A 13635-nucleotide genomic window follows, 5' to 3' on the forward strand; every position below is an offset into this window, starting at 1 on the left:
ATGTAAAATAGTTAGAAAAACCATTATTAATGAAGGTCTACTCTGAATGGGACAAACCTTTGAAGGAGATGGGCTCTTTCCTAGTTAATAAGACAAAGATCCAAAACGAATGACGAATGATCAGAGTGTATGCAAGACTTGGACAATCACCCCCCCCCCCTCCAATTCCTGATTAAGCCCGTGATCAGTATCACCAATATGTTGTGTAACTCTAAAGGTGTTTAAAAAGTGCAAAATGCAGCTAGGCAGAGTCATCTTATGCAGACTCGTCATTGCTTCACCAAAATTAAATTTCATTATTTCACATCGTTTGTACAAGTTGCATTCCACTATAGGATCCCAGTTTTAAGACAGTAGGTAAATAACCTAGTTCTGAAATCACTTCACTATTGAAGTACATATAGCTTACCCTGAGGATCTATGTGTAACTGAAGAAATCCATACTGAGGAAATCACGATATCATCCGGACTAAAGTTTCCCTAATGACTATCCCAAAAGGATACATTTCAACGATTTAGACTTACTGTGGGGTCCTCCTCCCGTGTCCTGTTTTCACTCGTTGCTGGTCCCTATTCCTTGCATTGAAAATGTTTTTATTTCTGGCTGCCAACGATCACTTTTACTCACAAGTGTTGTTGTTTTTCTGGCAGGTGACCTTAGTGCAAACATGTCGTGACACGGCACTGGGAATGATTCCTGCAAATCCCCTTCCTGACACAAGTGGCCAAATTAAGGAGTCTTGTGGAGTTTATTACAGGTTCAGCTGCAATTACAATCTAGCATCATCCTTAGCCAATTGGGCTACTTACTGATGCTTCCTTTTCCCAGATGGATTTTCAGCATTTCTCCTTGTATTTCTTCGTTGTTGTAGCCCCATTTTTAAATGTTAGTAGGATATATTTTTTTAATGAACGCACAATGCCACCACTCGGTGGCAAGATAATTTCATTACCTTTCTAAATAAAAATACCTGATGTATTACTATTGTGAGATATTGGTTAATTGAAGAGATAACATGCAAATAATGTCAAAGGTGAATGCATCAATTGAGTCCAAACAAAAAGGTAAAAAAAAGAGGAGGGCAGGATAGGAATACCCATCCCCTAGGCCTTGTGCTAGGGTCCCCCAGTAACATAGCCAGGGCCAAAAAGCATTTTGTTTTTAATTTTCATTGCATAAATCATGAAGATCTGTGAATCCCAGTGAAAATTCATTTAAACAAACACTAGGGCGATCTCCCACGCTTGATTGTATTTGAGCCCCGGGTAGACTAGCTCCCAGAGGCATACTGATTTATATATTATGGGAAGTGGGGTGCATGCAGCCCCCTTCCCCATGGATGATATGGGCCCTAGGGACCGCCACCTCCCTAGGACTTAGCTTTTTTTTTCAAAGGGGTAGGGGGACCATGCGTCCACCCCGGCAGGCTGTTTTGAGCCCTAGAGATTCCCACTTCCCTGGGGCAGGCCCTAGTATAAGAAAGGAGGAGGGGCGTGTGATACCAATCCTGAATCCATTTTTGACCCTGGTGACCCCCACCCCCAAGGACCGGCTCTCTATGTACCAGGATGTCCACCCCTGGGACATAGCTGTTTGCTCTTGCTTGGTGGGAGATTTAACAGCTGCATCAAGGGGTTGGGGTCCCCAGGTCAAAATCAGCCCACAAAGGGGACTAAGCTGCTCTCCATCCCCATGAATAGAGGAGTGGGTTCTCTCTTGTTGTGTCCTGGTGAGAGCAGAGTTTATGGTTCTCCATTTAAATAAATATGCGTAATGAAGTGCACATCACCTGGAAGCTCTGCCCGTTTGGCCCCGCCCCGTGCACCTTAGTAGTATGCAAAGGTCTTCCTGCTCCTTTGCCAGGATGGTGGGCAGCTTACCTAAAGGCCCGCCGCACCTTTTCCGCACATTTTGGTGACAAGTTCTTGATGCAGAGGAATATGAGGATATCTCCAAGAAACAAAGAAACACTTACTTCACATGGTTAAGAGGAAGGACCCTAGTTTGGTAGAGATTTATCTCTTTCTTCTCTATAGGAGTATTCAATGTTATTACAAATTTCTGGATGAAGACGCAAGAAAAGCAATCAGATTGCCTAAACACACAGAAGGTCATGGAAAACATTTCCTCATGGTCCAATATGCAACTGTAATGTAGAATATGAACTAGACATTTACCCAATGAGGTAGTAATTAACCAGTAGAAAGGACTCCAGTTGGGTAGATATTTTGTGCAAAACTATGGACTCTTGCTGGATAAAGCAGCAGGTGAGGTTCCGTTCTGACCTAGTCACTCACACAGCTGCTGACACCCCCACTCAGACACCCACTCAGACATTCTCACATCCACTCACAGACCCACACACCCACAAAACGACCCACACACATATCGATATAGCCACTCACACTCCCACATAGCCACTCACAGACCCACACAGCCACTCACACACCTACCTACAGATCCATACAGCCACTCAGACACCCACTTACACACCCATACAGCCAATCACACACCCACAAAGCAACTCACACTCCCATGCACACCCATTAATCCGCTGACAAATTCACTCATACACTAACTCACTCACCGGCAAAACTACTCACACATCCATTCATACACCCACTCACAGACTCATACAGCCACACACCCAACCACTCTCAAAGGTCACAAGGACATTATAGTTAAGAAATAACATTAAAATAAGGCAGAAATTCACTGAAAAAGCCAAAATGTTACAGGGGCGTTATAGTTCAAAATGAACATTAAAAATCATAGAAATTCACTGAAAAAATGGTTTTAAATGACTACTCTTTCTGAACTACTAATGAATGATGCTGTTTCAGATATGGGTCATCGGAGTGTCTTTGTGACTGTATATATCAGTGTGTGCTTGAGTGACTGTATGTGTGTGTGAGTGGGCATCTGAGTGCCTGCATGGGTATGTGCATCGCGGTTTGGATCTGCCAGTGGATGTGTGAGTGGCTATATAGGTCAGTCAGTGGATATGTGAGTGGCTGTATGGCATGTGAATGGGTTTCTGAATGTGTTTTCTAAGTGTGTGATTGACTGTGTGAATGGTTGTATGGGAGTGCAATTGGTTGTATGGGTGTCTGGTTGTATGGGTGTGAGTAGGTATATGAGTAGCAGTATGAGTGGATATGTGAGTGGTTGTATGGGTAGGTATGTGAGTACCTTTATGGGTCTATGAGTGATTTTTTGGGTGTGTGAGTGGATGTATTGGTCTGTAAGCGGGTGTGTGCGTGCTTGTATTGATCTGTAAGTGGGTTTGTGGGTGGTTCTATGGATATATGAGTTGCTGTGTGAGTGGTTCTGTGGGTGTTGGAGTGGCTCTGTGGGTTTAAGTAGTTGTATGGGTGTGTGAGTAGTTGTGAGAGTGTGTGAGTGGTTCTGTGGATGATGTCATCAGTAATGCCACTGACCATGTCATGAATGATGTAATATGTAAAGTCATAGGCAGTGCATTGCGGGGGCATAAGCTATAGTTATCTCAGGTAACTATAACTGCTGAATTTCACTGGTTTTGTACAGGTGAAATCTGAGCCTAACTATGACGTCCCAGTAACCTATTTTTTGTTGTGAATTTCTAGGTTAAAAAAATATTATTTCTTAACTATTACGTCCCTGTAACCTTTGTTTTTTTAATGAATTTCTATTTTTATTATTATATTCCATAACTGTAACCTTTCAGAGTGAGTGTGTGAGTGGCTCTAAAGGTATGTGAGTGACTGTATAGTCTGTGAGTGGGTATGTGAATTGTTCCGTAGGTGTGTGAGGGGGGTGTAAGTGGGTGTGTGCGAGTGGATCTATGGGTCTCTGAGGGGGTGTGTGAGTGGCTATATGGGTTTATGATTGTGTGTGTGAGTAGCTGTATGGGTCGGGGATTAGGTGTGTGAGTGGCTGTATGGGTCTGTGAGTGAGTGCATGAGTAGCTCTGTGAGTGTGTAACAGGTTTTGTGACTTGCTGTATGAGTCTGTGAGTGGGTGTGTGATTGGATATATGGGTCTGTGAACAGGTGTGTGAGTGTCTGTATGGCTCAGTAAATAGGTGTGTGAGTGGCTGCATGGATCGGTAAGTGGGTGTCTTAGTGGATGAATGGGTGCATGAGTGGATGTGTGAAAAGTTTTCTGGATGTGTGAGTAGGTGTATGAGAGGCTGTATGGCTCTGGGAGTCAGTGTGTGAGAGGTCATGAGAGTGGGTCTGAGGGTTGAGAGTGAATGTGTGGATATGTGAGTGGCTTTCTGGGTCTATGAATGGGTCTGTAAGTGACTGTGTGGATTGTGAGTGGGTATGTGGGTGCCTATGTGTGTCATTAACAGCTCCAGGAGGGGAGCAATGTGGCCGCCCCCTACAGTTTCCACAGTCCAGTCCTGAGGAGGTCCCTGGGTCCAAAAAGATCTGGCGGGCACACGGCCTCCCTCTCTTTTTTCTCTGTATACTTTGGTGCTCCGCAGAGGTGGCAGTCCCTGGGGCAATTAGGAAGTAGGAGGGAGTCTGCACGGCTCCCCTCTTTTTTAATTCATAAGCCCCAGGGAGGTGGTGGTCCCCAGGGCTTTTAAAGGCCTGAGGAGGGGGCCAGCATGCCACCCTCCTAATATATAAATATAACACGTAGAAGTGGTGGTCCCAGGAGGTGAAGCACCCCTTGCAAGGGGGGAGTCACGTGCACACCCCACTAAGTTATATTTTTAAAAGCATGCTCCCGGGATCTGGCACACTTGGGAGTTCATAAAAAACAAGTGTTGGAGTCTGTGCTTTTTTGGGGAAGAGCAGATCCGTGATTTCCACAGGAAAATTAAAAGAAAATGCTTTTTTGCCCTGCCGGGTCCGAGTGGGACCCCAGCTCTAGGGCTAGGGTGTCATGGTATTCCTACCATGTCCCCTTTTGTTTTTTTTAAACATTTGCTTGGCAACTTCGCTGAGTATGAGTCCCTAAATTGCTGCCAACACTTCCTGGTTGAAGTGTTGGCAGCAAATCAGATTTCACCACATAGACTGTTGGATCCACATACCTATATATACAACTTTGGTTTTCAGTTAACGTCTCTAAAACTACGGAATGGATTTACACCACATCATAAAAAGCATGCTTTCTGGACCAAGAGTTAGCTTGCTGCCAAATTTGGCAGGAGTTGAAGCTGCAGTTGTGCTCAAAATCCATATGGATAGTTGCATGGGGAAAATGCGTATGGGACCCCCCTTTTTTTCAGGGCCTGCTTGATATACCACCCCAAAACTTTCAAGAAAGCAACTGAAGTGAGTGGCGTACTACTTTTGGACATTTGATGAAGATTCTTCAAACAGCATCAAAATTATTGGCAAAACAAAAAATGCTTTTCATGTGGAAACTAGGTCCTAACTATGACTACCTACCGGCTACTGCCAGTTGGTAATAAATATATATATTCGCACACACACATATTTGTATATATACACATACATACTAAAACTACAAAACCTACAACGGTGAAAGTGATACCATTGTTAGGTTAGGAGTTGAAATACCATACAAACTGACATGTAAAAAAATGCTGAATTCCACCAGTTGAAATTTAATGAGCTTACCATAACTTGCACCCCGCCATGTATTGCTTACCACTTCACACATTATATGTTAAATGAGACCATTGATGACATAACTGATGACATCAAAAATGAGAAAATGTAAGTGATAGTTCAATCACTTAATAAAATGCAAGTCGATATGGCAAGAAAAAAAAGAGAAAGTAAAGTGTTCACCCACTAACCCCAGCATTCAAGTGCACTTATTTTTGGTAAAATAGGAAATTGTGATCAGATACAATGCTTTTCACACCTTCAAGTTCACAAGCCTGAGGCTGAAATGGGCAAGCCCATGGTTCTATTCTTTGTACTATGGTGCGCAGAAGCAAAATGAGAATGACAGTTGAATGTATATGTGGATGCAGAAAGCCGGCATAAATGTATGTATAGAAGTATATATTTTGATTTAATAATTTTTTAATACAAGAGGCTGGCAAGAAAACTAACACTGTCTTTAAGCCATTCCTAAAAAGTCACACTTTCTCGACACAAAAAGACCCATTTCTTGCTTGTTATTATCCCACTTACTTATTATTGTTATTTGTATTGACTTCCCATTGCCAGAGCTGGGATCTGCTAGTAGTAAACTAGAATATGTCCTATTATGAACCAAAATGCTCTTCCACTTTCTTCTTCTGGCTTCCTTTTTTCTTGCCACATCTAAGGTCTGCATCTTCTAAAATTATACTGTAATGTGTCTAGAGGGACCACATCAAAGCAGGCCATAATTGGCACAAACCTCAGTCTTGAACATGTCACCTAGAAATCACTGAATTCAGGTGTATTTCTGTAATTAGTTCAACTGAAGCAAAATAAGACTACAACCCTCAGGAGACAGGCAATCACACAAAACTCAGACTGTCAATAGTGTTTGTAATGACTTGAAGGAAGGTGGCCACCCTAAGGTGTTCCTTGCACCTTTGTTTCTAGCCACTTCTTCATAGCTCTGTCCTTCACTCCCAGAGACACTTAGAGATAGATTTACAAAGTTGTCACACAATGTAGCATAGCAACCAAAGTTGCTGTGCTGCATAAGAGAGCAGTACAGCGCCATATCTATTACTAAGATATAATGTTACTGCACTCTGTCCTAGAGCTGAAGCACAATCAGACTCCCTAGTGCCACACTCGCTCCTTAGTGCAAAGGTATTTGTGGGATATGTAATGCAGGATGTCTATTATAGGTTTTATACCGGAAATATTGAAACTTTTCCAAAATCAGAAATGTCTCTAGACGTTAAAATATTTCTCCTCTTTAATGCCAGCCTCAAAGAAGCATCATTTTGTGGCGCAGACCTCTGTCTAAAAACCGTAGTAGACAGCTGTGCTGCTGTGCAACATGGCTAAACACATTAACAATCTGTGGACATTTAACAAAGGTTGCATTTGATGAAATGTAGGCCTTAAGCAATGGGAGATAGCTGTATGGGAGGGGGCAAGCAACGGGGCTGAGCGAGGCGAGGAGCAACAACACAGGGAGGAATGGGAGGGTGGAAGGAACAAGCAACAAGATGGATAAGGAGGGAGGGGGAAAGGGAAAGCAACCACACAGAAAAGGGGTGGGGACGGACAAGGCAAGCAATATTGCAGGAGAGGGCAAGCACTGGCACAGGGAGGGGTAAGGAAGAGAAGCTGGTGCACACTGACTAAATATCAAGAAAATTAGAGTGACAATGAAGCCAACCAATGGTAAGCAATGGGAAGGCTCCAAGCCTTCTGTAAGTAAACAGAATGTCTTGCAAGCCACAGCACAGGCGCTGATAATAGTTGTAGTAAAATGGTGGTTAAGACAAAAAAGCTTTTTCAATTAACAGTAATTCAATTTACAATTGAAGTAGTTGATCTACTACCAAATATTTAATTTCAGTGACAGACTTTTAGAATAATGTTTCTGCAGAGCATTTATATTCAATAAATTTTAGTAGGAATATTTGCTTAGTAATGGTTGTCCAGTAAACCCTGCTGTTCTGCAAGCCTCCGGCTAAGCTTGTGTCGGTATAGAATGGTTGCATATCAATATTCAATGTTTTTGTCTGTGATGGTTTATCAAGTATAAGTGAAATTTTATCGCATCATCGTTTTGAATATTTGAAGTTAGTGGATTAATAAACATTGTAATGGATTGCACCTAGAAGTCACTTTCACTATCCAAAGACTAGCCTCCTCGATATGCGCAATTCCAACCTGTGTTTGGTTTTTTTGCAAACATTTGATATAATCAGTCAACACTGCTACTTCTCCCTATTGCCGTGAAAAGATATACAATCATTTACTGCTTTGTGTGGTTTTGCGTCTCCAAACACTTTCGCCTGCAGGATTCAATAAAGTTAATTAGACGCAGTTTCAAAACTAATGCTTAGAGTGTATGCAATACGTAGGAAGACAGTCCCCTCCGTAAGTACTATAATGAAATCTGTACATAAACAGTGATTTGGCTCCAGTCTCCCGCTCACACATACCCCTCGTTTGTGTAGCGCATTAATAGTGAAAAGGGTTTTGGCTTACATGATCAAGAGCTCGGACTCATAACGATCCAATTTATTTTTCTCCATGACCAGCTTGAACCATTCCTGCAAGAGCTGGGCTTCATCCCGTGCGCCTGAATCTGTTTAAAAAATAAAACATATCAAGAAAATTAGTGATTTATTCATAACACGCGCGGCTCTTATAGACATTGAATGGTTAAGAAAGTGACCTGTGATACACGCCAGCTGGAAACGGAAGTGAGGTGTTTTACTGAATGCTTGATTGGCACTGCTGTTTGCCAAACACCTGCACCTGTTTCCTGTGTACCACATCGACGTCAGCAACTTGTGGAGGTCACAAGGAAATGATTCCACTACATGCTTGGAACAATACCGTGTGAACATCGAATGTTCAGTAAAACAATCTTTATAAAAAAGAATTTGAAAAAGCTTCAAGAACTATGGTATCTGGTGGTCTCTAGGGTTCTAGAAACCGAAAGCTTAAATAACCCACTTATTCTCTTCGTGGTCCTCAGTTTTCTCGAATACTTTAAAAATGCAATATATGTGCATTTATGTATACCTATCATATGTGTTGCCCTTCCTCAAAAGACAGACCTTACTTCGGTATGGTGATGCCAACTTATTCCTTTTGAGTTAAAATTTGTGACGAGTAACTAACGCTTCAAGCTTTCTTTGGGGGTGTTAGTTCACCATCTAAACCTAAAATGTATAGGTCCCATCATATTATTTACATTTCCAGCTATTTTCTATTTTGCTCACCACTCATCTCAGTTCCGTTACTGTAACCCCATTGATATAAACCAATGCATATATTTTTGGTATGTTCACAAAAGAATGCTTTAGCAATACATAGACAGCTGAGATTATGAACTGGCTCACAATCCAGATATAAATCTAAACACATATCTGATCGGCTAATACTTTTTTATACCATCACCTTTCATGAACTTCTGCCGCTGGTTCATTAATCCTATTATGATATTCAATCCTTGCCCATACAGAGGCAAAGCGCAACCCTATTCTCCAGTACCAGTATGTACTGTGGTCATGACCTGCATCTGCTCCCCGACTCTATAACTACTGGTACAGGCTTGCAGTGCTTGCAGACATAAACACTTACATTGACCCAAATGATATCTGCACAAATCTTTTCAAAACAAAATGTGCCCAACAATGTTTGCTCTTACATATTTTGTGGAGCAAATTGGTCACAGTGGGTGAAAGAAAAGTTGTACGATGATCCCAAAAATTACATTTTCCATTTAAAATCCTCCACGGGAATTCTGGCACAGTTCTCAGCAAGCTCAGTAGGAATTAAGAGCAGGAATCCTGAGGATGCCCTGCATAGGAGTTACACCTGGAGACTATTGAGAGCCACTGGTAAAGTGTGTGGCTAAAAACCATGCCCTGTTTTCAGCATGACTGGAGACAAGGGCTAATAACCAATAAATGGCTAAAAAGCATGCTTTGTTCCCCCACACAATTGCAGACCAGGGCTAATGACCTGCTGGGATACTTGACACGGGTTTGCAAAGGCCTGGACAAAATATATCATAAAAAATCCAAATAAACTCACTGTAAGTTATATTTAATTCATGCGAGAAATCGGGTTGTTGGTTAAGGGGTGTGTGAGCCCCTCTCAAGCAGCAGCCACAATCCTTGTGAGGGTGAATCACAAAAAGAACTGAATTGCACTGTGCTTAATTCCTTCAGTAGCTTGGCACGATGGCAGTCAAGGCTTAGCTTAGAGGCAATATGTAAAGTATTTATGCAGCACACAAAATAGTGAAAACACAATACATGAAAAATCCCACATCAATTTAGAAAAATAGAGTAAATTTCAATAATTTATTTGAGACCAAATAACAAAAATATAAACTGTAGAACGGGAGATATGTAATTTTAAAGATTCAGGCAGAAGTACCGCCAAAAGGTGCAAAGTACTAACTGAGGGTATCAGGTTCCAGCGGACCGGGACAAAGTTACAAGTTCAGGTCGACCACGATAGAATGCCGGCCGGGCACAGGACAAAATTTGGCCTGCTGAGGATTGTACCTTATGTACTTGGTGGGTGGTCTGCGTGGCTTTGCAATGCGAGGATTTGCGTCGGCTAGTACCGATCCCGGTGAAGCTAAGCTGCAAGGTTTTGTGTCAGTTCCGACGAGCTGGGCGGTGAGGCTTTGTGCCACTCAGCGTCAGTTCCAATGAAGCTTGCAGCTGTTTGGCAAGGCTTTTTGCCAGATTTGGTGGAACCTTCAGGTAGGCCAGAAGGAGCTCTCTCTGATACCAGCCAACCATCCATGACCTGGGAAGGGATGTATGTCATTACATCACATACTGATACCACGCATGCCATTACAACGCGGGTATTACTACGCAATGTCAATGACATCGCATTCCATTACATCGCATACTTTTACCACGAGTATGCCTTTACCACGCATGCCATTACAACACAAAGGCAATACTCGTGGTAAAAGTATGCAAGGTAAGTGACAACCCTACCCCTACACCTACACAACACACTACTCCCACCCCAACACTATCCCTAACTCAAAAACACTACCACACTACACTACCCATACTACTCCCACCCCTACACTACCCTAAACCCTAAAACACTTCTACACTAACCACACTACTCCCACCCCTACACTACCCTAAACCCTAAAACACTACTATGCTACCCACACTACTCCCACCCCTACACTACCCCACCCCAAAACCACTACCACACTACCCACACAACTTCCACCCCTACACTACCCTAAACCCTAAAACACTACTATGCTACCCACACTACTCCCACCCCTACACTACCCTAAACCCTAAAACACTACTACGCTACCCACACTACTCCCACCCCTACACTACCCCAACCCAAAAACACTACCACACTACTACACTACCCCCACCCCTACACTACCATAAACCCTAAAACACTACTACGCTACCCACACTACTCCCACACTACCCTAAACCACTACTACGCTACCCACACTACTCCCACCCCTACACTACCCTAAACCCTAAAACACTACTACGCTACCTTCACTACTCCCACCCCTACACTACCCTAAACTCTAAAACACTACTACGCTACCCACACTGCTACCACCCCTACACTACCCCAACCCAAAAACACTACCACACTACTACACTACCCACACTACTCCCACCCCCTACACTACCCTAAACCCTAAAACACTACTACGCTACCCACACTACTTCCACCCCTACACTACCCTAAACCCTAAAACACTACTACGCTACCCACACTACTCCCACCCCTACACTACCCTAAACCCTAAAACACTACTACGCTACCCACACTACTCCCACCCCTACACTACCCCAACCCAAAAACCCTAAAACACTACTACGCTACCCACACTACTCCCACCCCTACACTACCCCAACCCAAAAACCCTAAAACACTACTACGCTAACCACACTACTCCCACCCCTACACTACCCTAAACCCTAAAACACTACTACGCTACCCACACTACTCCCACCCCTACACTACCCTAAACCCTACAACACTACTACGCTACCCACACTACTCCCACCCCTACACTACCCTAAAACACTACTACTATACCCACACTACTCCCACCCCTACACTACCCTAAACCCTAAACCACTACTACGCTACCCACACTACTCCCACCCCTACAGTACCCTAAACCCTAAAACACTACTACGCTACCCACACTACTCCCACCCCTACACTACCCTAATACACTACAATAAACAAACACTACAACACTACACTACCCTAAAACCTAAATCACTACACTACATAAACATTACACTACCCTCCCTAATACTACACTAAACAAACACGACCACACCACAACACACACTAAAACATTTTTTAAAAAACACTACATTTAAACTACCCTAAACCCTACGAAAGTAACCCCCACCCCATGCACAAACCCCCTTACCTCCCTCCTCTCCAGCGTCGCCGTCGGATCCTGCTTCCTCCTTCCTGCTTGCTTCACGTCGTTGTGAGGAAACAGCCTAAGTTTCCTCACAATGACGTGGATAGCTGCCCCCGCCGCCACCGCCGTCATTACACATTACATCGCATGCGTTGTAAAAGCACATGCGATGTAATGGTATGCGTGGTTTCACCACGCATTGTAACATTGCATGCGTTGTAATGCATGCAATGTAAAAGCAACGCATGGTAAAACCCGCGTTGTAATGGTTGTCCCCCCCTGGGAAGTCACCACTTGGGGAGCAGGAACTCACTTCAGCAGGGCCCAAGCAGGCCTAGTGCAACAGGTCAGTTGCACGGAGGCCTCTGGAGCTTGTTGTGTCCCTGTAGCTCCAAATAGGAGGTCAGTTAGCTCATCCTTTGAGTCACTCAATCTGGTACGAAGGAAGCAGGTACAGTTTCCCTGCTCAGGCAGCAGTGTAGGCCTCAGGCAGCAGGGTAGTCATCTGGCAGCAGGGCAGTCCTTCTGTAGTATCAACACGATCCAGAAGCATACTAAGGAGTGGGTCTGAGGGTCCTATTTTAATACTTGGAGCCCCCTTTGAATTTGGGGAAGCTTCTAGAGTCCCAACACGCAACGCGTCTAGAAGTTCCTGCCTCCCTGCCCTGGTCCATGTCTGTCTGGGGGCACAATAGGCTACTGTGAAGCTCTTTGTGAGGGTATTGGGGCAGCGCCTTTGAATCGCAAGTGTGGTCGGTGACAGCTCTGCCCCAACCCTTCCTTGGATGGCCCATTGTGCCAACACCTAGGCCCTCTATTGTGTGGCTATCTGAGGGGAATACACAAAGGCCAACTACATCTAGTCGTGTGACTAGGGAAGCAGGCTGCAGGCACCTAATGGTTAGGACATGAAATGCTAAATTTCCATAAGTAAATATACAACAATAAGACCACCATACTATAAATATATATAAAATATTTCATGAACCTTAGAGCCTATATACGTCCAGACATGCAATTTATGTCCCTGTTTCCTATCTAAGTGTGTGACCTCTTCTTCCTCTCTACCGTTTCTTAGTTATATATGTGTAATACCTGTCTCACACACCAACATCTATGTAAACATAAACATATATAAGACAATTACTGATTAATATTTCTTTATTTTTTTTGTTCCAAATAGACTTTGAAAATTGATAAATATATATAGCATGTGTACATTTAACGCAGGAGTGAAATACAAATTTGTGAGTTTTTCACTAACAAATTAAAAAAATACAAGTCCATTTTTTAAAGACAATGGGGCCATTCACAGAACTAATCTGAGACAAAATCCTAAACGTACTACTTCTGGTATCCACAGAAGGCACTTACGATTTTTGATATTCACAGAAATCACTTACGACTCCTATCTTTACGTCCGCAGTTGGGCCGGAATGTCCGCACCCGGACCATACTCTCCAGCTCGAGCTGTAATCTCTGGCTCGGGCCGGATAAAGTGTAATCAATGGGCTGGAATGCAATTAGAGAGGGCAGTTGAAATTCATGCTGATGAAGGTGATATGGTCAAATTTCAATACCATTGATTGATGGTGATCTCAGCAGGATAGATC

General features: G+C 43.3%; 1 protein-coding gene across 2 annotated transcripts in view; it reads right to left on the reverse strand.

Annotated features, from left to right (window-relative positions):
• Positions 1–13635, reverse strand: part of MICAL2 (microtubule associated monooxygenase, calponin and LIM domain containing 2) — a 1053240-nt gene that overhangs the window by 22212 nt on the left and 1017393 nt on the right. For both annotated transcript variants that reach the window (XM_078680924.1, XM_078680923.1), the window contains one exon: positions 8089–8188. In XM_078680924.1, the coding sequence (XP_078537050.1) occupies positions 8089–8188 (100 nt within the window). The remainder of the gene's footprint in view (positions 1–8088; positions 8189–13635) is intronic.

The sequence above is a fragment of the Lissotriton helveticus genome, chromosome 3_1 (genome assembly GCF_964261635.1).
Source record: "Lissotriton helveticus chromosome 3_1, aLisHel1.1, whole genome shotgun sequence".
NCBI lineage: Eukaryota > Metazoa > Chordata > Amphibia > Caudata > Salamandridae > Lissotriton > Lissotriton helveticus.